The sequence below is a fragment of the Haliotis cracherodii genome, unplaced genomic scaffold (genome assembly GCF_022045235.1).
Source record: "Haliotis cracherodii isolate W230 unplaced genomic scaffold, xgHalCrac1.p SCAF_9, whole genome shotgun sequence".
NCBI classification, from domain to species: domain Eukaryota; kingdom Metazoa; phylum Mollusca; class Gastropoda; order Lepetellida; family Haliotidae; genus Haliotis; species Haliotis cracherodii.
This window is the reverse complement of record NW_027266343.1, coordinates 2,722,631-2,744,211: the sequence shown is the minus strand read 5'-3', so window position 1 is coordinate 2,744,211 and position 21,581 is coordinate 2,722,631. Positions and strand designations below refer to the sequence as shown.

Genomic DNA, 21,581 nt, shown 5'->3' with positions numbered 1-21,581 from the left:
ACAGTTGACAACACTATTCTGGATTCATGAACAGTGACAGGCCTGCTGCAAGACAGTCGACAACACTATCCTGGATTCATGAACAGTGACAGGCCTGTTGCAAGACAGTCGACAACACTATCCTGGATTCATGAACAGTGACAGGCCTGTTGCAAGACAGTCGACAACACTATCCTGGATTCATGAACAGTGACAGGCCTGTTGCAAGACAGTCGACAACACTATTCTGGATTCATGAACAGTGACAGGCCTGTTGCAAGACAGTCGACAACACTATTCTGGATTCATGAACAGTGACAGGCCTGTTGCAAGACAGTCAACAACACTATTCTGGATTCATGAACAGTGACAGGCCTGTTGCAAGACAGTCGACAACACTATCCTGGATTCATGAACAGTGACACAAGACTACCCGACCACCCTTATATGTATTTGAGGAGGGGGGGAATGAAAAAAGTGTTACACAAAGTGTGGGAGGGGGTGTCAGCAAAATATGATTGTTTGTCTTTCTCCCCACTTATAAATGACCAGTCACTAGGTGGACTGTACCTGTCAGGTCCCACTGGTCTATACTGGAGGTGGCTTTCTTCATGGTGATGTCAAAGATGTGGACACACCCACTGGCGGTCACCACCACCGGCCTGTCCGACCCCGCCCACTCCGCATCCACAACTTTAGCTATCTCTTTGGGACTCTTGATTGAATGCATGATCTCAGACTGAAACAAGACAGTTTTTAGTGGTATCCCATGAAGGTCAAAGGGAGACAACTCAAATGAAAACAAATCTGCTTAGGTGTCCTATTGATTCTTGGTTGAAATTATGTTGACACCATAAGCTTCTTATTACATTTCCAAAACAGAACAAAGTCCTGACTACAGACATGCGGAAGGATGGATTATGAAGACATTACCACTATATTGGCATGATTGTTGTGTATCATAATCATTATCAGAATTCAAGCCTCACAGGACAAACAACAAGCATGAAATACTCATATCCCCCGCCAATATGACATGTCCGGTTGTGTGCAAGGCATTAGCCCCTTTGAACTAAGTCAAAGTTGTTGCTATGGAAACTCGAAAAATAAATTTGATAAAAATCCCAAACCATCAAAAGGCCCCAGTTTACCACTAGACCTATCTATGTGCAAAGTTTAGTGAAGAAATATTGTACAGTTTTGAAGATCTGCTTCGGAAAGGAGCACTTAACCCATTTTCTGTCTAAGTCAAAGTCGTTGCAATGGAAACTTGAAAAATACATTTTTAAAAAATGTCAAACTATCTATGTGCCAAGTTTGGTTATCTCATCTCATGTTTTTTTAGTTCTGCTCCAGAAACGACACGTGACGGACGGACAGCACCCATTCCTATATTCTCATTCCACATTGTGGTGGGGGATAAAAATGGACACTCTGGCTTGTTAAGTCAGTATTGCACATGCTCGTCCCCCTACACCTACCTTCCCCTCCTTGTTGATGTCCCAGATCACAATACCATCGTTGTGGAGGGTGAAGAATTTGAAATTCTCCCGGCCAGGAGCAAAACGGATTTTCTTGATCCACCCTCGGCTGGATGGTGTGGTTCTGGAATCAGGGCAAAGTCATAGTGAGTGAGTGAGTTGGGTTTAACGCCGCTTTTAACAGTATTCCAGTTATATTGTCAGCTTAATGTGGGAGGAAAGCCCAAAGTGATGCAGGTCTCAGACGTTTACCACTTCGGTGAAACCCATGAGCACGGGTATGGTGCTGACAAACCTAGAAACATAATCGGGTCGAACCGGAGGGGCAAAGTCATAACAAAAGAAGTGTACAGACTCACAGCCTGTGTTTGAAACAGAGATAATAACCATAGTACCCCGACCAGAGCCATCCTTGATGATCCAGGGTATAATACCTTCAATGTATAATCATTAGGGGTGTCACGATAAATCGAAATATCGATCTGTTGCCATTGGTAAGCACTTAAAGTCAATAAATCGATTGTTAAATCAGTTTCTGATCAATAGTATCGATTTCAGTTAGGAATATCGATAGTTTCGATTGTATTTACCATATCAATAAAATACATGCAATGATGTTCAAATTTGTTTTTCTTTTGATCATGAGTAAGAGTAATTTACACATGATAATGTGGAAGTTTCTTTTTCTTAAATTATTAGGGTAAAGAAAAAACAAATCAGTTATATCTCAAACTTTACTTATTTGTTGTTAAGGTTATCACATTCAAAGGAAACTTCAGTTCCAAGGTTTAATTTAACTCTAAAATCCATCTAACATAATACACTGAAAACTATCGATATTTATCGCAATAGTTGCTTGCAATATCAATAGTTATCGCAATAGTTTCTTTCAATATCAATAGTTATCGCAATAGTGATTTCCAGACCAATAGTCACCCCTAATAATCATATATGGGATAGCTACGCGCTGAATCACAATGAAGAATGAAGAATGAAACGTGGCTTATTTCACGATAAAACATTGCTCTATCATGACATCATTTCTGGAGATTCGAACATGCGCTCACAACTTGATGACGTAGTAAATTGGATGAAGTTGTTTTTGAGAGGTGACTTTCCAGTGAGTTCTTCCCCATAGATGTAGCTGGACAGCGCAGATAAACGCAATGGCCGAACGATCGCACCCGGAAGTGGGAGAGATATGACAATTGGTATTGGGAGAAAAGGTGCAGATAATCGCGTGAAAATTGTAAGAATACCAAACCTACCCCCCTATACATCAAATGGAGTTTTCCCACATTGCCGAGGTTGGATTGCATATAGGAGTCATTCTTATTTCAAAACAGGTAAATGTTTTTAAAGCTAGTACAATTTATTGACATCCTTAAAATGGCTGTACATCGTGTTGATACCTCATATAGGAAATAGATGACTTGCTGTCGTTTATCGTACAATATAACATTGCAGGGAAAATAAACCATGAGGGAGGCAGCCACGAGTGGTTCATGCTCCCTGCAGTGTTTTATTGTATAGGGGCACGGGTGGCTGTGCACGATTCACTGTGCAGAGTTGCATCCCTTGGGCACGCAAGAAACCTATGATTGTGGGTTCGAATCCCAGTTCGCCCCGATTATGTTTCTAGGTTTGTCAGCACCATACCCGTGCTTGTGGGTTTCACCGATGTGGTAAATGTCTGAGACCTGCATCACTTCTGACTTTCCTCCCACATTAAGCTGACACGCCGGATTGTAACTGGAATATTGTAAAAAGCGGCGTTAAACATAACTCACTCACTCACTCATTGTACTACATGTATAAACAGCTTCCACTCATTGCTCATTTTTTACATATACCCTCTGAATGTTGAATTAATTCATGAACTTTCAATCCCCTGATACTGTACAGGTGTGTACTGGACTCTTCCTACCTGGATATTTTGGCCTTGAGGTCCCAGAGACACTGGGTGCCGTCGACATCTCCGAACACCAGGAAGTCCCCCTTCCACGCCAACGTTGTCACGGTGCTCAGACCGCTCTGAAATGTCAGTGATCTCATTGACGCATGTGCACAATGTCAGTCATCTGACATTGCCATAAAACAATCCAACACAACAAAATCTGCACAAGACAGAAAATTAGCCATTAATTCATTCTGACCTTACTCCAGGTGAAAACAAAAGTAGGGTGTGAATCCTAGGTGATGGAGTTTGACTGAGGACAACAAAAGTAGAACAAATATGTCATACTCCCCTGCCAGTATGACAAGCCCAATTGTGTGCAAGGCAAGAAATATTTACGTGTTTCAAGATCTGCCATTTGCAGTCAAAGTCGTTGCCATGGAAACCCTGCACTTCATGGCGGGGGATAACAAGCAGCCTACCTCCGGGGGTATCTTGGTGACATCTGAGATGAGGCTCCCCTCCACTATGAAGTGGAAGACAGTCCCGTCCTTGTCGGTCATCACAAAGTGTTCCCTCACTGTCATCTTGCCCTGGCTTTTCTTGTCTCTGACAACACACAAGGCAGCATGAGATACGAAATGCATCTCGCAGCTAAACCATAAACATGATAAATGTTGATATTCAGTGTTTTGCCTCTACCACAGCACAGAAGCCATCAGAAAGGGAGCACAGAACAGCAGGCATAGGAAAGACACACACAGCAGGAATAGGAAAGACACACACAGCAGGCATAGGAAAGACACACACAGCAGGCATAGGAAAGACACACACAGCAGGAATAGGAAAGACACACACAGCAGGAATAGGAAAGACACAGAACAGCAGGAATAGGAAAGACACACACAGAAGGAATAGGAAAGACACACACAGCAGGAATAGGAAAGACACACACAGCAGGAATAGGAAAGACACAGAACAGCAGGCATAGGAAAGACACACACAGAAGGAATAGGAAAGACACACACAGCAGGAATAGGAAAGACACACACAGCAGGAATAGGAAAGACACACACAGCAGGCATAGGAAAGACACACACAGAAGGAATAGGAAAGACACACACAGCAGGAATAGGAAAGACACAGAACAGCAGGAATAGGAAAGACACAGAACAGCAGGAATAGGAAAGACACACACAGCAGGAATAGGAAAGACACAGAACAGCAGGAATAGGAAAGACACACACAGCAGGAATAGGAAAGACACAGAACTGCAGGTATAGGAAAGACACACACAGTAGGAATAGGAAAGACACAGAACTGCAGGAATAGGAAAGACACACACAGCAGGAATAGGAAAGACACAGAACAGCAGGAATAGGAAAGACACACACAGCAGGAATAGGAAAGACTCAGAACAGCAGGAATAGGAAAGACACAGAACTGCAGGTATAGGAAAGACACACACAGTAGGAATAGGAAAGACACACACAGCAGGAATAGGAAAGACTCAGAACAGCAGGAATAGGAAAGACACGGAACAGCAGGAATAGGAAAGACACACACAGCAGGAATAGGAAAGACTCAGAACAGCAGGTATAGGAAAGACACACACAGTAGGAATAGGAAAGACACACACAGCAGGCATAGGAAAGACACACACAGAAGGAATAGGAAAGACACACACAGCAGGAATAGGAAAGACACAGAACAGCAGGAATAGGAAAGACACACACAGCAGGAATAGGAAAGACACAGAACAGCAGGAATAGGAAAGACACAGAACAGCAGGAATAGGAAAGACACACACAGCAGGAATAGGAAAGACACAGAACAGCAGGAATAGGAAAGACACACACAGCAGGAATAGGAAAGACACAGAACTGCAGGTATAGGAAAGACACACACAGTAGGAATAGGAAAGACACAGAACTGCAGGAATAGGAAAGACACACACAGCAGGAATAGGAAAGACACAGAACAGCAGGAATAGGAAAGACACACACAGCAGGAATAGGAAAGACTCAGAACAGCAGGAATAGGAAAGACACAGAACTGCAGGTATAGGAAAGACACACACAGTAGGAATAGGAAAGACACACACAGCAGGAATAGGAAAGACTCAGAACAGCAGGAATAGGAAAGACACGGAACAGCAGGAATAGGAAAGACACACACAGCAGGAATAGGAAAGACTCAGAACAGCAGGTATAGGAAAGAACCAGAACAGCAGGTATAGGAAAGACACAGAACTGCAGGTATAGGAAAGACTCAGAACTGCAGGTATAGGAAAGACTCAGAACAGCAGGTATAGAAAAGAACCAGAACTGCAGGTATAGGAAAGACACAGAACAGCAGGGAAGAGACAGCTTGACTCACTTGGTGCTGGTGGTGCTGTCTGACATACTGGACTGTGAGGAGGTGGACGTGGGCGGCGTCTCCCCCTCGGTGGACTTGATCATGGACGTCTTGTCCTCCTCCGCCCCCGAGTCCAACAACTTCTTCTTCAGACTTTTCAGACTGTGGGAGGGGGACCACACCTGCAGCAAGGGAGGAGCATGTGGGGTCAGACAGATCTCTACACACAGCATCAACCCAGGAATCCTCTCAGCAATACATCAAGTGTCCGGACACTCTGTTCAGGTGAAGCTCTTGTCAATGGTGTATGAACTCATACTTCATAACATCCGCCATGCATAAGTGAGTGAGTGAGTATTGCATAAACAGTCAGAGATCCTATCTATTCAAGCGTTCGGTATATCATGTAGACATGATCATTGTCCCAAGTTCTCGACTTGAAAGCATAGCAACAGAAACAGTTTATCCCCTAAACATTGTTTTGGATGAACTTTCATGAGTATCTCTGTAAACAAACCAAAGTTGGTCAAAATCAATATTCATTTCAGGGTAAGGTCCAAAACCAAACCGCAACCAACCCTTTCATCATTTGTACATGACCTGAGTGTTTGAGCGATGTGAGTCGAACCCGAGAACTAGAAACTCATAAACAAACTTCAGCCTTGATTCTTGAAATTCACACAAATGGTATTATATTCCAATATGCTTTGTTTGAATAAGTGAGTGAGTGAGTGAATCTTAATCAAAGATTCACCCAAATTCTGATCCTTCATCTATCAACACCACACATGCTCGTTGGTTTCACAAGAATGGTAAACATCTACAATCCCATCACTTTAGACTTTCCTCCATCATTTGGCTGACATGCCATGATACAGACATTTAGCTCTATTCTGCCCAAAAGTCTTTATCAAAGCCCTTATTTTCTTATTCAATGCAAACACATAAAACTAAATCTCTTACTCTTTTGATCCTGTTCACAGTGATATATGGGTGACATATTACATTAGTTACAATTTAATAACTTAAAATTTACTTTACTGGCATTGTCCTTGTTGGATGTAGACCTAGAGCTGACTACAGCCTCTGACAACCCCAGCAGACTCCCTGATGATATGACTGGACCATTCCCTGACTACTGACAGCAGCTGACTACAGCCTCTGACAACCCTAGCTGACTCCCTGATGATATGACTGGGAGCAGCTGACTATAGCCTCTGACAACCCCAGCAGACTCCCTGATGATATGACTGGACCATTCCCTGACTACTGACAGCAGCTGACTACAGCCTCTGACAACCCTAGCTGACTCCCTGATGATATGACTGGGAGCAGCTGACTATAGCCTCTGACAACCCTAGATGACTCCCTGGAGATATGACTGGACCATTCCCTGACTACAGCCTCTGAGAACCCTAGCTGACCCTAGATGACTCCCTGGTGATATGACTGGACCATTCCCTGTCTACTGACAGCCTCTGACAGACTCTGACAACCCTAGCTGACTCCCTGATGATATGACAGGGCCATTCCCTGTCTACTGACAGCAGCTGACTATAGCCTCTGACAACCCTAGCTGACTCCCTGATGATATGACTGGACCATTCCCTGTCTACTGACAGCAGCTGACGACAGCCTCTGAGAACCCTAGCTGACTCCCTGAGATATGACTGGACCATTCCCTGTCTACCTACAGCAGCTGACTATAGCCTCTGACAACCCTAGCTGACCCTAACTGACTCCCTGATGATATGACTGGACCATTCCCTGTCTACTGACAGCAGCTGACTATAGCCTCTGACAACCCTAGCTGACCCTAGCTGACTCCCTGATGATATGACTGGACCATTCCCTGTCTACTGACAGCAGCTGACGACAGCCTCTGAGAACCCTAGATGACTCCCTGAGATATGACTGGACCATTCCCTGTCTACCTACAGCAGCTGACTATAGCCTCTGACAACCCTAGCTGACTCCCTGATGATATGACTGGACCATTCCCTGACTACTTACAGCAGCTGTGGGTCGGGGGAAGGCTTTAGGCAGCTCCCGGATGATGGTGAGAGTCCTCATGTCCCAAAGCTCCAGGGGCTTGTCCTTGAAGGCCAGCACGAAGTACTGCCTGGAACACACAGGTGGGGACAGCTTCAAAGTCACATCAGACGAGGAGGGTCACCGTAACTCAGCAACAACAGTACACAGTCATTGCAATATTACACTCACAGTTTTTAACATTCAGGACAGCTATGGTTGAGTAATTTGAATGAACACAACAATATTGTTTCTTTCTCACAGGAAAATATCGTAAATCTCAAAATTTAACTAGGTGCACTGGTGGCCCAGTTATCTAGGTGCTGTAGTTTGCTCTGCAGTTGCTTCCCTTAGGAGTGCCAGGATCCGATGGTTCACACAAAAGATTACAATAAGTGAATTATGATCATGCACAGAAACGACCCTGCTAGCTCTGAAAAGTACACAAAAATGTTCCACAAAGCGATATTGGTGCCAGGACTGTCATAAGCCTATGTTAAAGTATAGGAGTTACAATCATCTTAGCACTAAGATCGCTTTGTGGAACGGGTCCCTGATCATCAGAAGAGTTTGTATGGACATATCTGCAGTGACTTGGAGGGCTGGATACTGACCTGAGGTGTGAGATCTGCAGCGACTCTATGCGGGACTCCTCATCTCGCTGTGTCCTCACCGACGTCACCTTACCTGAGGGAGATGCAACAGTCAACTTTCATTTTTGTTTTTTTAGGAAAGGATTGTCTCATAGGTAAGATTTTGTTTGTTTTGCTTTTTGTTTAACACTGCAATATTCTAGCAATATGAAGGCAGCCTGCAAATTATCGAATCTGGACCAGACACTCCATTGATTGATATCATGAGCATCGATCCACGTCATCAGGGTATGATGACATACAAGCATGTCACCAAGTCTGACACCTGATCCACTGGGTTGCCTCTTATGACCATTAGATGGCAAAGCGGCAAGTTGATTAAAATCTATTGGGATAAGTTGCTAAAGACATGGTAAAAGCACTTTCTGTTTCTCTTTAACATGAAATATTTCTTCAGTAAAGGTGACGGTGTAACAGTATTTACCAGACAAGATGTCCACATAGAAGACCTCGTTCTTGACCAGTCCACTGGGGCCAGGGTTGGGGTAGGCATAGGAGAGGAATGTCTTCAGGCCGCACCACTCAATACCTCTGTGTCACAGACAGAAACATCAAACACTTAGACTAATGTAATTTTTGGCCAGTTCTTCTTTTATTCATAGTATTTATTTGGAGGCCACGGGTTGCCCAGTCGTCTAAGGCGCCACGATTCGCTGTGCAGAGTTGTGTCCCTTGGGCATGCCAGAAACCTATGATTGTGGGTTCGAATCCTGGTTCGCCCTGATTATGTTTCTAGGTTTGTCAGCACCATACCCGTGCTTGTGGGTTTCACCGAAGTGGTAAACGTCTGAGACCTGCATCACCTCTGGCTTTCCTCCCACATTAAACTGACACGCCGCGATATAACTGGAATACTGTTAAAAGCGACATTGCGCCCAACTCACTCACTTACTATTCTTAGTATTTCATTATGGTTACTAAGCAGGTTACTATTTCTTGTTTCAAATCTGAAACTTGTTCTATCATGTATACAGAAACTAGGAAATAGGTGTGACAAAGTGCAGTGCTCTTAGAGCAAAAGTAAGTCAGCATTTAGAAGGTTGCAAACGCACTACACATAAACCTAGACAGGCTGTTCTCTCAGGAAAAGTGAGTGAGTGAGTGAGTTGTGTTTAACGCCGCTTTTAACAGTATTCCAGTTATATCGCAGCTTAATGTGGGAGGAAAGCCCGAAGAGATGCAGGTCTTAGATGTTTACCCCTTTGGTTAAACCCACGAGTAAGGGTATGGTGCTGACAATCCTAGAAATAATCAGGGTGAACTGGGATTCGAACCCACAATCATAGGTTTCTGGTGTGCCCAAGGATCGTAACTCTGCACAGCTAATGTGACAATGTCGGGGTTTAAAGGGCTGCCACGATGCTACACATACCTGGTAGTCCTGGTCTGGTTGTAAAAAGGCTACTGTACGTATCTGAACATGGCAGTGGAAAGGCTATGAGACCTACCTGACCATGGAAGAATGCAGGCTGTATTCACGGTCCAGTTGTCCGGATGCCACATTCACAATCTGGACAGCTCCGGAGAAAGTACCTGGATGGAGAATGGATTGTCTTTGAAAGAAAGTTTCATTATCAATTAGACATGGCAAAGAAGACAATATAAGGAATAAGAGGAACTTCTTTATCATGAGGAAACACAACATTTCGGAGTATATGCTTACTCCTTCATCAGGTGAAGGAATGCCATGAGGCAGAGAGCATATATATGTACATGTAAGGACAACAAAAGTAATAAGATAACAAAAGGTGGAAACTAACAAGGGAAGCCATAAGATACCTGTAATTGGCGCTGATAGGTGATAGCAAAAGACAATGGAAGCAACACTTTACAGTAATTAGCACTGATGGTTATGGACAACTGGAAGACACCCTTTAAATTGGGCAATGGACACTGGGCAAACGTTAGGCCGGAGGTGAGGAGCAGTGACAGGTACAAGAATGGACATAGCAATAAGGGCAAAAGAAAACCAGCTCCAAAACATTGTGTTTCCTCATAATAAAGAAGCTGACATCCGGAAATTCTCTTCCTTATGTGTATCGATTCTAAATGCCATTAAAAAAATCCAATGATGTATATTTCATGGCAGTATAAGTATAGATTCAAAATCACTACAATTATGATCATGATGATCCAAGGTCTGTCAGCGTGGACAAACCATGATGTAACTGAAATACCGTTCAAAGTGGAGTTTAACCTTTGTCACAATACTGTATGAATCTATCTTACCTAGAGCCAGAAGAGGTTCGTATACATTCCAGTTCTTGTTGGTGAGGGGAGGACACATTCTGATGGTGGTGACATGAGCTGCGATTCCGTTCAGCAACCCAGTCAAGATGAACTTGAGTTGAACTGTGTGACCTTTGTTTGACCTCTGACCTTCAGCCAAGGGCAGCTGGGACTGACCGATGAGATCAGTGAGAGCAACCTTGGGGTATGCTAGTCGGGATATGATGGGAAAGTCCTGTCTGCGGGACGGGATCTGCTGGGCGGGGGACGGCAGGGTCAGGCCGGGGGTGTACAGTGGCGAGGCCACCTGGTGGTCAATCTCAATCTGTAACATAAGAAAACGTGAGCATTTATTCATTCTATATCTCAATTGTCATACAGATGAAGTTACAACCTTGATTAAAAACATGAATAAATTTTGAAAATATCTGCTGACTCCGAGTCCGTGGTACACATGCTTTGCAAATCCTGCAATTGACCGAAATCTGGCAGCATTTTATAAACTTGATGTTGATTTGATTACGCCATTTTGACTGGACTACACAAAGAGTCGTTTAAAATTTAAATGTATTGGATGCTATATTCAAATTTTCCCTGATAGATGCAAACATTTCCCTGAAAGAAACGGCTCAATGTCCCCGACACCCTCTGACAATGTATCACATGTATGGTGACGAGCCAACATATTCACCACAAGGTTACCTCCCCTGTGAGTTACCTCCCCTGTGAGCAGTACAAGCCAACACTGACCGGCGTATCCATGGTGTGCAGGTCCCAGAAGATGACCCTGCTGTCGCTCATGATGAGAGCCATGGTCCGCTCGGAGATGAGGGAGGCAGCGATGCCGTACACCCGATTGTGTCTCGTCACCCGCAGCGGGTCGGACTGGCAGCGGAGGTCATAGGCCACATCCAAGGACACATTAGGTGGCGTGTCATCTGGAATCACGATATACATACATCAGTGATACACTGCTCAGCTCACTTACATTGCAAGTACTGGAAGACTAAGTAAGGACTGGCTGTTTGAATCATTATTCTACGTCATCAAAATTGTAGAATGCGTGTTATATATACTACTCAAAAGGAAATTAAGAATACCCAACATGCCATGACAGATTAACTGTAGTGAGTGCGTGAGTATGGTTTGACGCCGCTTTTAGCAATATTCCAGCAATATCACGGCGGGGGTCACCCAAAATGGGCTTCACACATTGTACCCATGTCGGGAATCGAACCCGGGTCTTCGGCGTGACGAGCGAACGCTTTAACCACTAGGCTACCCAACCGCCCCCAGATTAACCGTAGCATTATCAAAGAATCAGGTGTTCATGTGTTGGACAACTCAGATATATTACAGAGAGTTCCCCTGACCCAAAAATATTCTACTCAAAAGAAGTTAAGGACCACACAATATTTTCATATTACTATAGTTAATCTATCATGCCATGAAAGAATCATGGGATCCTTACCTTGTAAAGAGTAGTATAGATAGCCCCCCTGGTAAATCCCTGTATGCTAGAAGCTATTCCCAGAATGATCCCCTGGTAAATCCCTGTATGCTAGAAGCTATTCCCAGAATGATCCCCTGGTAAATCCCTGTATGCCTGAAGCTATTCCTAGAATGATCCCCTGGAAAATCCCTGTATACCTGAAGCTATTCCTAGAATGATCCCCTGGTAAATCCCTGTATGCCTGAAGCTATTCCTAGAATGATCCCCTGGAAAATCCCTGTATACCTGAAGCTATTCCTAGAATGATCCCCTGGTAAATCCCTGTATGCCTGAAGCTATTCCTAGAATGATCCCCTGGTAAATCCCTGTATACTAGAAGCTATTCCTAGAATGATCCCCTGGTAAATCCCTCTATACCTCAAGCTATTCCTAGAATGATCCCCTGGTAAATCCCTCTATACCTCAAGCTATTCCTAGAATGATCCCCTGGTAAATCCCTCTATACCTGACACTATTCCTAGAATGATCCCCTGGTAAATCCCTGTATACTAGAAGCTATTCCTAGAATGATCCCCTGGTAAATCCCTGTATGCCTGAAGCTATTCCTAGAATGATCCCCTGGTAAATCCCTGTATACTAGAAGCTATTCATAGAATGATCCCCTGGTAAATCCCTCTATACCTGAAGCTATTCCTAGAATGATCCCCTGGTAAATCCCTGTATGCCTGAAGCTATTCCTAGAATGATCCCCTGGTAAATCCCTGTATACTAGAAGCTATTCCTAGAATGATCCCCTGGTAAATCCCTCTATACCTGAAGCTATTCCTAGAATGATCCCCTGGTAAATCCCTGTATACTAGAAGCTATTCATAGAATGATCCCCTGGTAAATCCCTGTATACCTCAAGCTATTCCTAGAATGATCCCCTGGTAAATCCCTGTATACTAGAAGCTATTCCTAGAATGATCCCCTGGTAAATCCCTGTATACTTGAAGCTATTCCTAGAATGATCCCCTGGTAAATCCCTCTATACCTGAAGCTATTCCTAGAAAGATCCCCTGGTAAATCCCTGTATACTAGAAGCTATTCCTAGAATGATCCCCTGGTAAATCCCTGTATACTAGAAGCTATTCCTAGAATGATCCCCTGGTAAATCCCTGTATACTAGAAGCTATTCCTAGAATGATCCCCTGGTAAATCCCTCTATACCTGAAGCTATTCCTAGAATGATCCCCTGGTAAATCCCTGTATACTAGAAGCTATTCCTAGAATGATCCCCTGGCTTGACTGCTGCTGACTTACCAAACGCTCCAGTTCCCTCGGATGCAGGTGCAGACATGAGGTTGGTTTTGCGACGGACACGCACCGATATACTGCCGTTCTCGTGCAGACAGTAGAACACATCTCTCTGCCAGCAGGGGATAATCTGCAGACACAAGACAAAGTTGGAGTTCCATCCTGGGAAAAGTCTATCTCGAAAATGAACGTAAGCTGACAGTTCCGAATGGAGATAATAATGGCACTATTTTGTGGATATTTTAGTTCTTAGGTTTTCATGTAGGTCATGTATATCCATATTGTTAAGCTAGTCTACCATTAATTGGCACATCAGTGCCACAGTGGTGGTGATACAGCATGAATAAAGTCAGAACTGTAACCCTAGTAAAATGTCTTGTGATACGAGTGAGTCAGTCCGTGAGTGAATATTGTGTAAGGATGCAGTCAACTGTCTTCCAGGTTCATCACTGCTGCCTAGTAATAATAGGGCCTCTACAGCAACCCTTGCTTGTCTTCAAAGGCAACTATGCTTGTCAGAAGAGGTGACTAACGGGATCAGGTGGTCAGGCTCGCTGACTTGGTTGATGCATGTCATTGTATCCCAATTGCGTGGATCGATGTTCATGATGTCAATCACTAGATTATCTAGTCCAGACACAATTATTTTCAGACCACCTTCATATAGCTGAACTATTGAGCGTGGTGCTAAACAACAAACAAACAAACAAACAAATAAATAATAACAGGGCCAGGCAAAACAAAAAATATAACGGAAACACAAAAATACATTGTATTACGTTTTGTTTGAAAAGTGTATTGCAGTATATAGGTAAACTGGTAATACTATGCAGTCCTGCTTTTTCACACCATCTAACTCCTGCTGGGAATAGCCACGCTCCGACATAAAGATGTAACCATCCAATCCCCCAATGAGTGTGAGTGAGTGAGTGAGTGAGTGAGTGAGTGAGTGAGTTTAACGCCACCTTTAACAGTATTCCAGTTATATTGCTGAGTGTCAGCTTAATGTGGGAGGAAAGCCCAAAGTGATGCAGGTCTCAGACGTTTACCACTTCGGTGAAACCCACGAGCACGGGTATAGTGCTGACAAACCTAGAAACATAATCGGGGCGAACCAGGATTCAAACCCACAATCATAGGTTTCTGGCGTGCCCAAGGGACGCAACTCTGCACAGCGAATTGCAACGCCTTAGACGACTGGGCCACCCGTGCCCCCCAATTCCCCAATGAAACACCAGGACAAATTCATGTTCAACTCCTCCAAAAACACCAAAACAAGTTTTGAAAATATATCTTCTTTGGCTGCTGTCATGACTCTTTATCCTTGTGGAAGTTGCTATTTCAGTTATATACTACTCAAAAGAAGATAAGCACCAATCAATTTGTTCATATTACTATAGAAGTATAAAAGAATCGGGTAATGCTTATCTTCATTTGAGTAGTATATGAAAGCATGTCAGGGTCATGTAGGAGGAGGGCCCAGCATGATATATGTGTATGGTGATGTCAAACTAGGATTCGAACCGAAGAAGTTCCTGGCAATGACAAGGGACACCGGCACAGTGAATTTCACTAGATGACTGGGCCTCCCATGCCTCCTCTTAACCATGAGACACTTTGCAGAAAAAATAAAACTTTAAAGGTTAATTTCTGAAAAAAACAGAGTTTTCAAAGATGGAACATGCAAACACATCTGCTCACAAGTCGATATTGGTTTACCTGGGCAAAGGAAGAGGCTGCTTTGTCAAGGGAGATAATCCCCACTGTCTGGTTGATCTCAAGGTCAAGGATGAGGAGCTCTCTTGGGTAGAGGAGGAGAAGGTGGTGGCGGCAGGAGTGATGGAATGACAACTGGATGCACTCATTTAGAGCAATGGTCTCTTCATCAGTCTGGTTTGCCTTGCTGCAACACAAAATATTTATCTTCAGGAAAAACAATAATTTAGTTACATTTAGCTATCTCTTCTCAAGATGTTTCACTAAGAATAAGCATGATTGAATTTGTTAGTGCTCTCTGTATTTTGTAAAATATCTTTATGGAATATGCATTAAATGTACATATTCCAATAAAATACATTACTATAAAAGTCACATATGTCAATGAACACTGTTGTCATTAATCCCTCAGAGTCAATGTGTGGTCACTGTTTCTGATACAGAATACAACTATGGTTCGCTGAACATCTAATGTTGGAGATAATTCAATGTGAAACAACAAGCAGGTGACCTATTAGCTCTCCAAAACTAGGACATACGTTGGAGTGAGTGAGTGAGTTGGGTTTAACGCCGCTTTTAACATTATTCCAGTTACATCACGGCGTGTCAGCTTAATGTGGGAGGAAAGCCCGAAGTGATGCAGGTCTTGGACGTTTACAACTTCGGTGAAACCCACGAATAAGGGTATGGTGCTGACAAACCTAGAAACATAATTGGGGCAAACCAGGATTCGAACCCACAATCAGAGGTTTCTGACGCAACTCTGAACAACGAATCGCAGCGCCTTAGACGATTGGGCCCCCCGTGTCCCCTCAGATACATTGGAGAACCCCACAAGCATGGTAATGCATAAAAAACAAAGATCATAATCTGAGATTAAAACCAACAGCTTTTCCTGGCACAGAAAAGGGAAGCAACTCTGATCATCAAATTGCATTACCTTAGACCATCCTGTCTGAAGTTCCTCTCTAATGCCCCCTTTCACTATGACCACGAATATGCCAATAATGCAAACTTTCGTGGTTAATCGGATTGAAAATTATGAACAATGCCAGGAATGGGTTAAGATTCATGAAAGGATCATGCACAAATTGTAAGAATCACATACGACTAAGTTACAAATGTGCCGAATGTTGTTCTTAGTTAATTCTTACATGATTTTTAGTTGACTCGGGACATTTGTGGCTGTTTCAGGATTTTTTGGGGTTGAGAACAAAAATTTTTGGAGCCACGAATCACTAAGAATAGCCAAGAATGCCAAAGAATTTATTCTGAAGCTGTTATGGAACTTAAGAATTAATTACGAATGGATTATGATACAGCCGGGAAATTGCAATTCGTGGACCCTTCCACATAAGTTTTTGACAAACAAAAATTTCTCACTGTTCGATGAACTCCCACAAACTGTAGGAATGTTTTGGAATCAAATAAGATTCACTTAAGAACTTCAAGAAATGATTAAGATTTATCTACGAACATGAAAAATTTCCTACTCGGGGTGATTCGGGATATTCGTGGTCGTAATGAAATGGCGGCATAAGTTATGGGATTCACACAAAATAATTGAGATTATTTAGTGGCTTGCCAAAACACAAAGTTTGACTTTGTATTTTTCATCTCCATGCAATGTAACAAATTGGGAGTAACATCCCTTTTTTTATTAGTTTTCAAGCTCCTTCCCCACGCGTGACAACTTCTTTACACTCTGCCACCAGTGTGGGCGTGGCCATTACAAGAATCTTGAAATTTGCCCTCTAACCCCAAATGTAGTTACGGTCATTCTTTTGTTAATGTCATTGGGAATGCCATATTTCACTTTGAAAAGGTTTACGACTGACCATGTTTTCCAAATTTACTTTGCTGTTCCACTTTCCGGCCTGCCGGTCTGTCTTTGATTTGATCATATTTATAATAAAATAACATTTCATGGTTTAATGGGAACTGTTTTAGACAGTGAGAAGCCTGACCTTGGTTTACTCTCGCCCACCAAGATTCGGGTCATCCTCTGTGCCAGGTTCTTGGATGAAGACTTCCTCTCCAGGCTGTTTGTGTTCCCGGTCTGGTTCGTGGAGGAATCTACACAACACAACCATCACGTTAAACAACATCCTTGATTACCCACTGCAGCTCAGTCCGTGATAAACAGCCCAGACCCCTGAAAAATATCTACGACTTAAAAGTATGACACCTTAATTTGAAGTAACACTTTGGACTTTCTGATTGGTGAATGTGGTTGATTGCTAATAAATGGTGAAAAGTTTATTACAGTGCTGCCTCTATTGACATGGTCACCAATAATCTGCTACTGCTATATGATGGTGTGGCAAGTGCTGTCACATGGCCATTGAAGGCTAAAACCCTCACTCACTCTGACTAGATGGGCTGAATATGTAGAACTTCTTGCCATTGCTGGACGGGGTCTTCGTGATGGTGAAGTCATCAATGAACACGATGCAGTCCTGACCCAAAACTGAAACAGGAAAATAGTATCTATGATCCTGACTTCTCTTATCACCTTGAATACAAAATTTTGCATGGTTCACGTTAATAGTAAGTTCTTTGTTGTTTAACAACCCACTCAACAATATTCCAGCTATATGACGGCGGCCTGTAAATAATCGAGTCTGGATAAGACAATCCTATGATCGATATTGTGAGAAAAGATCCAAACTGTCAGGTTACGATGACACACACCAAGTCCCAGGGTCTGACCATCGAACCATTAAGTCATCTCTGACGACCAGGATAGGTTGCTGGGGAGCAATTCTAAACCTGCATACCCACGGAGTTAATAGTTGGAAGTTAATTTGGAAGTGGAAAATAACAACAAAAACAAGTTCGACCACCTACCATGACTACCCAGCCTTCACTAAATTCAGTCAAAATATAATGTGAACCAGCTAAACAAAATAAACAGATTTACAACACCACTATATTTCAATATAAACGTTACTTCCTGCCTACATGCAACATTCTTGGAGTTGAAGGGATCGAAGGAGAAGGACAGCAGGTTCTCGGTGTAGGTTTTCTTCCAAAGTCTGGTGCCTGTGTCGGCGTTCCAGAGAACTAGGGAATACGGGGGATGCAGTGCCACCAGCAGGTCACGTGATGCGTCCTGGTGCCGCAGCCATTCCATGTCTGAAACAGTTGCCATGGTTACACATCAGCTGGGTGAACAATGTTCAATCTGTACTCAGCATCCTTCATCAATTCAAGGAGGGAGACTAGGATATGTGTAGGCTGAAAACTTGTGTCAGAGATGACACACCAACTACACACAAGAATATACTCAAGTATCCTCACATACCCTATTTTCGAACAGTTATACCATGCTTATATTTCAAGGGATGAGGGAATCAAAACTCAAATTCTGCTTCACACTAGTAGGATATGTTTTCAACAATAAAATTCAGCTCCATTCCAAAAGAAAAACAATCCTAGATAAAAGGCGTGACCTCCATTACCTCATCTGTAAACTTCTGCTGCACTTAAGTGACGTCACCTATTTTCAAATACCTGACTGGTGTAGTACTTTAGTTGTGTTTTCATGAATGAACAGAAGTGTTTTGGAACACAGTTCTCAACATATTTCTTGCAGGTTGGCATTACAACTCAAACAGTAATTGAAAGTTTGAAATCTAGTCACAAAATATGAATACTTGTCAAATTATACACATGAATATATAGTTGATGGCAATCATACTTCTTTACATTACAATGTTTTACACTAGGGAAGAATGAAGCTATACAGCTGTAGAAACTACTTCACCGTTCCCCAGGTCACAAGATTTACTTGAGTTCACCCTGCTCACCTTGCACTGGCTTGTTGCCCTCGGAGAACTCGACCTTGGCCTGACCTTGGGCCACGTCCCACACGATGATGACCCCTGCAGCGTCCGCAGACACCAGACGCAGCGTGTACGGGCTGTTGAGGTCATGGTGGTAGTTCTCTTTCCCCCACTTCACCTGCACACATTCAAGACATTCATCACATAGGTCACTACACCTGCACACATTCATCACATAGGTCACTACACCTGCACACATTTATTACATAGGTCACTACACCTGCACACATTCAACACATTCATCACATAGGTCACTACACCTGCACACATTTATTACATAGGTCACTACACCTGCACACATTTATTACATAGGTCACTACACCTGCACACATTCAACACATTTATTACATAGGTCACTACACCTGCACGCATTTATTACATAGGTCACTACACCTGCACACATTTATTACATAGGTCACTACACCTGCACACATTTATCACATAGGTCACTATTCCTGCACTCATTTTAGCGCTACCATAGTTATCACTATCACTGTCATATTTATGGTGTTTGGCATAGTAAACATTATGGGCACACAGACACTTCCTAAGGGTGTGGGGAATGAGTTGTGATTAATGCCTCTTTGAATAATACATCAATTGAAGGGATGGAAATCTCTGTGTCTTCATCATAAAGAAAGTCTTAGGAAAAGCTTCTTCTCACCTTGACAACATTGGCCTTGTGTTTCTCTAGCACTTGAATAACCTGCAACATGTACAGAATTTAGGAGATATACGGTACATGTTTTCAAATTACAGGATTGTTTCAGAAAATTGATCCTGCTAAATTTGTCATCCTGGTCATTTCAAACCTGCATGTACCTGCATGGCCATAAGCAGTGCACCAGGGTTGTACCGGATGCACAAATGTTGATAATGGGTGCCGAAGAAACTACAGTACAGTACAGTACACCATTTCAATGCATTACAGGACCCTCATATTGCCTGCCCTCAAAATTAATTACTGGGGGTCCTCTGGACTAGGGCTGGGACGGGTAACTCGGGTACTTGGGTCGGGTGGGTCCTGAGTAGGACCTGTGTACCCGCAGGACTACCCGGACCCGTGGTTAGTCACGTGATATATTAGTTAAGGACAAAAGTCACTATAGCTCAATGGTTACACTACAAGTCGCTAATGTTTGCATTTCATTCTGACAATGCACGGATTCCTTTTGACTTGTATATGTTTGAGTAAAGATAAAGCTTCAGTAAACTTCAGTGAACGCATGATCTGATTGTTTGATACATGTATCTAAATAGTTTTAGCCAGGGCTGCGGTAAAACAATTACCAATAAGACATTTTGTTCCCAACTCTTGAAACTTGCAGTGGGTACCCGGGTAGGGTCAGGTAATAGGGGGTCGGGTACCCGGGTAGTAAATTTGGACTCGTCCCAGTCCTACTCTGTAGGTCAAAGTAAAACCCAGGTACACACAATCTATCGTCATGTAAACCCATCACACAAAATGTACCCAACTCAACTGTATCACCATGATCATAACAAATATCATCATAATTTAATAATAGATATGCTAAAGGCACTGTTAGTACTGCTGTTGCTGTAGACAAGGGTAGACAAACAATTGGTAATATCCTACTAGTCCCCTGTTCTTTTTGTAGTTTTGTTTGATGTAAAATACTGGGTATCTAGATTTGGAGAACACAACCAGTCCCTTTAGACAATGTTAGATGTTCACCAATCTCGGTCTAGTGGCTGTGTCTAACCTTGTACAGTTGGTTTGTTGTTTAACACCACACTCAGCAATATTCCAGCTGTACGATGCAGCCTGTAAATAATCAAGTCTGGACACAAACCAGTGATTGATATTGTGAGCAACGATCCTCAACATCAGGGTATGGGGATGTGCTTTCAACCAAGTCACCCAACCTGACCACCTGATCCACTTGTCACCTCTTACGACCAGCATAGGTTCCTGTGGATCTACTCTAACCCAGATTCCCAACACCTACCTGAACAGTCCCTGGGTCCACCACAGTGACAAAGTTGTGACAACCATAGGCCAACTTCCCTTGCCAGCCCCTGAAACACACAACCATCATCATCATCATCATGGTCATCATCATCATCTTTATCGTGGTCATCATCATCGTGGTCATCATCATCATCATCGTCGTCATTATCATCATCTAACTGATATACTATGTTTGAACTGGTACTCCAAATAATTATTTAAAATGTGACCATGAATGTTTATATAACCATAACCATGGTAACAAGTCATCAAGGAGTGTATTTCAGTGCCACATTGAATACCCGACACCTTCCACCATTGTGGTTTAGGATGCATGTGTCTAGTTAGGATTAATATCTTCCCACTCAATAAGTTACCATGGTGAAGATAGAATGAAATATATCATACGGTATACACTGAGAGCCCCATGGGATGTGAAATGCATGGCTGTTTAGTGTCAAGGTGTAGCAAGCATGGAGCCTCCCAAAATTATTCCAGGGAGTCCACAGGACTGACTGATAGATAGACCCAGAAAAATCTCAGAAATTATGCCACATACTGTTTACTTTTACTTAATACAATATCACAATGGAGCATGAGAGGATGGTGCCAAGTTTGCCAGGTCAAAATCCTGTTTGATACAGCATGGAAGTGCTGCTGACTTCACT

The 21,581-nt window shown here is 42.9% G+C and overlaps 1 protein-coding gene across 2 annotated transcripts in view; it reads right to left on the bottom strand.

Moving 5' to 3' along the window:
- The window catches only part of LOC139452461 (WD repeat-containing protein 11-like), a 37,237-nt gene that overhangs the window by 14,078 nt on the left and 1,578 nt on the right, over positions 1–21,581 (bottom strand). For both annotated transcript variants that reach the window (XM_071233949.1, XM_071233950.1), the window contains exons 2-20: positions 20,912–20,981; positions 19,606–19,647; positions 18,906–19,059; positions 18,058–18,231; positions 17,462–17,563; positions 17,061–17,169; positions 15,097–15,280; positions 13,384–13,507; positions 11,379–11,566; positions 10,629–10,953; positions 9,848–9,932; positions 8,824–8,930; positions 8,361–8,433; positions 7,729–7,837; positions 5,737–5,897; positions 3,840–3,966; positions 3,388–3,494; positions 1,461–1,584; positions 550–718 (exon numbers count right to left, since the gene is read on the bottom strand). In XM_071233949.1, the coding sequence (XP_071090050.1) occupies positions 550–718; positions 1,461–1,584; positions 3,388–3,494; positions 3,840–3,966; positions 5,737–5,897; positions 7,729–7,837; positions 8,361–8,433; positions 8,824–8,930; positions 9,848–9,932; positions 10,629–10,953; positions 11,379–11,566; positions 13,384–13,507; positions 15,097–15,280; positions 17,061–17,169; positions 17,462–17,563; positions 18,058–18,231; positions 18,906–19,059; positions 19,606–19,647; positions 20,912–20,981 (2,534 nt within the window). The remainder of the gene's footprint in view (positions 1–549; positions 719–1,460; positions 1,585–3,387; positions 3,495–3,839; positions 3,967–5,736; positions 5,898–7,728; positions 7,838–8,360; positions 8,434–8,823; positions 8,931–9,847; positions 9,933–10,628; positions 10,954–11,378; positions 11,567–13,383; positions 13,508–15,096; positions 15,281–17,060; positions 17,170–17,461; positions 17,564–18,057; positions 18,232–18,905; positions 19,060–19,605; positions 19,648–20,911; positions 20,982–21,581) is intronic.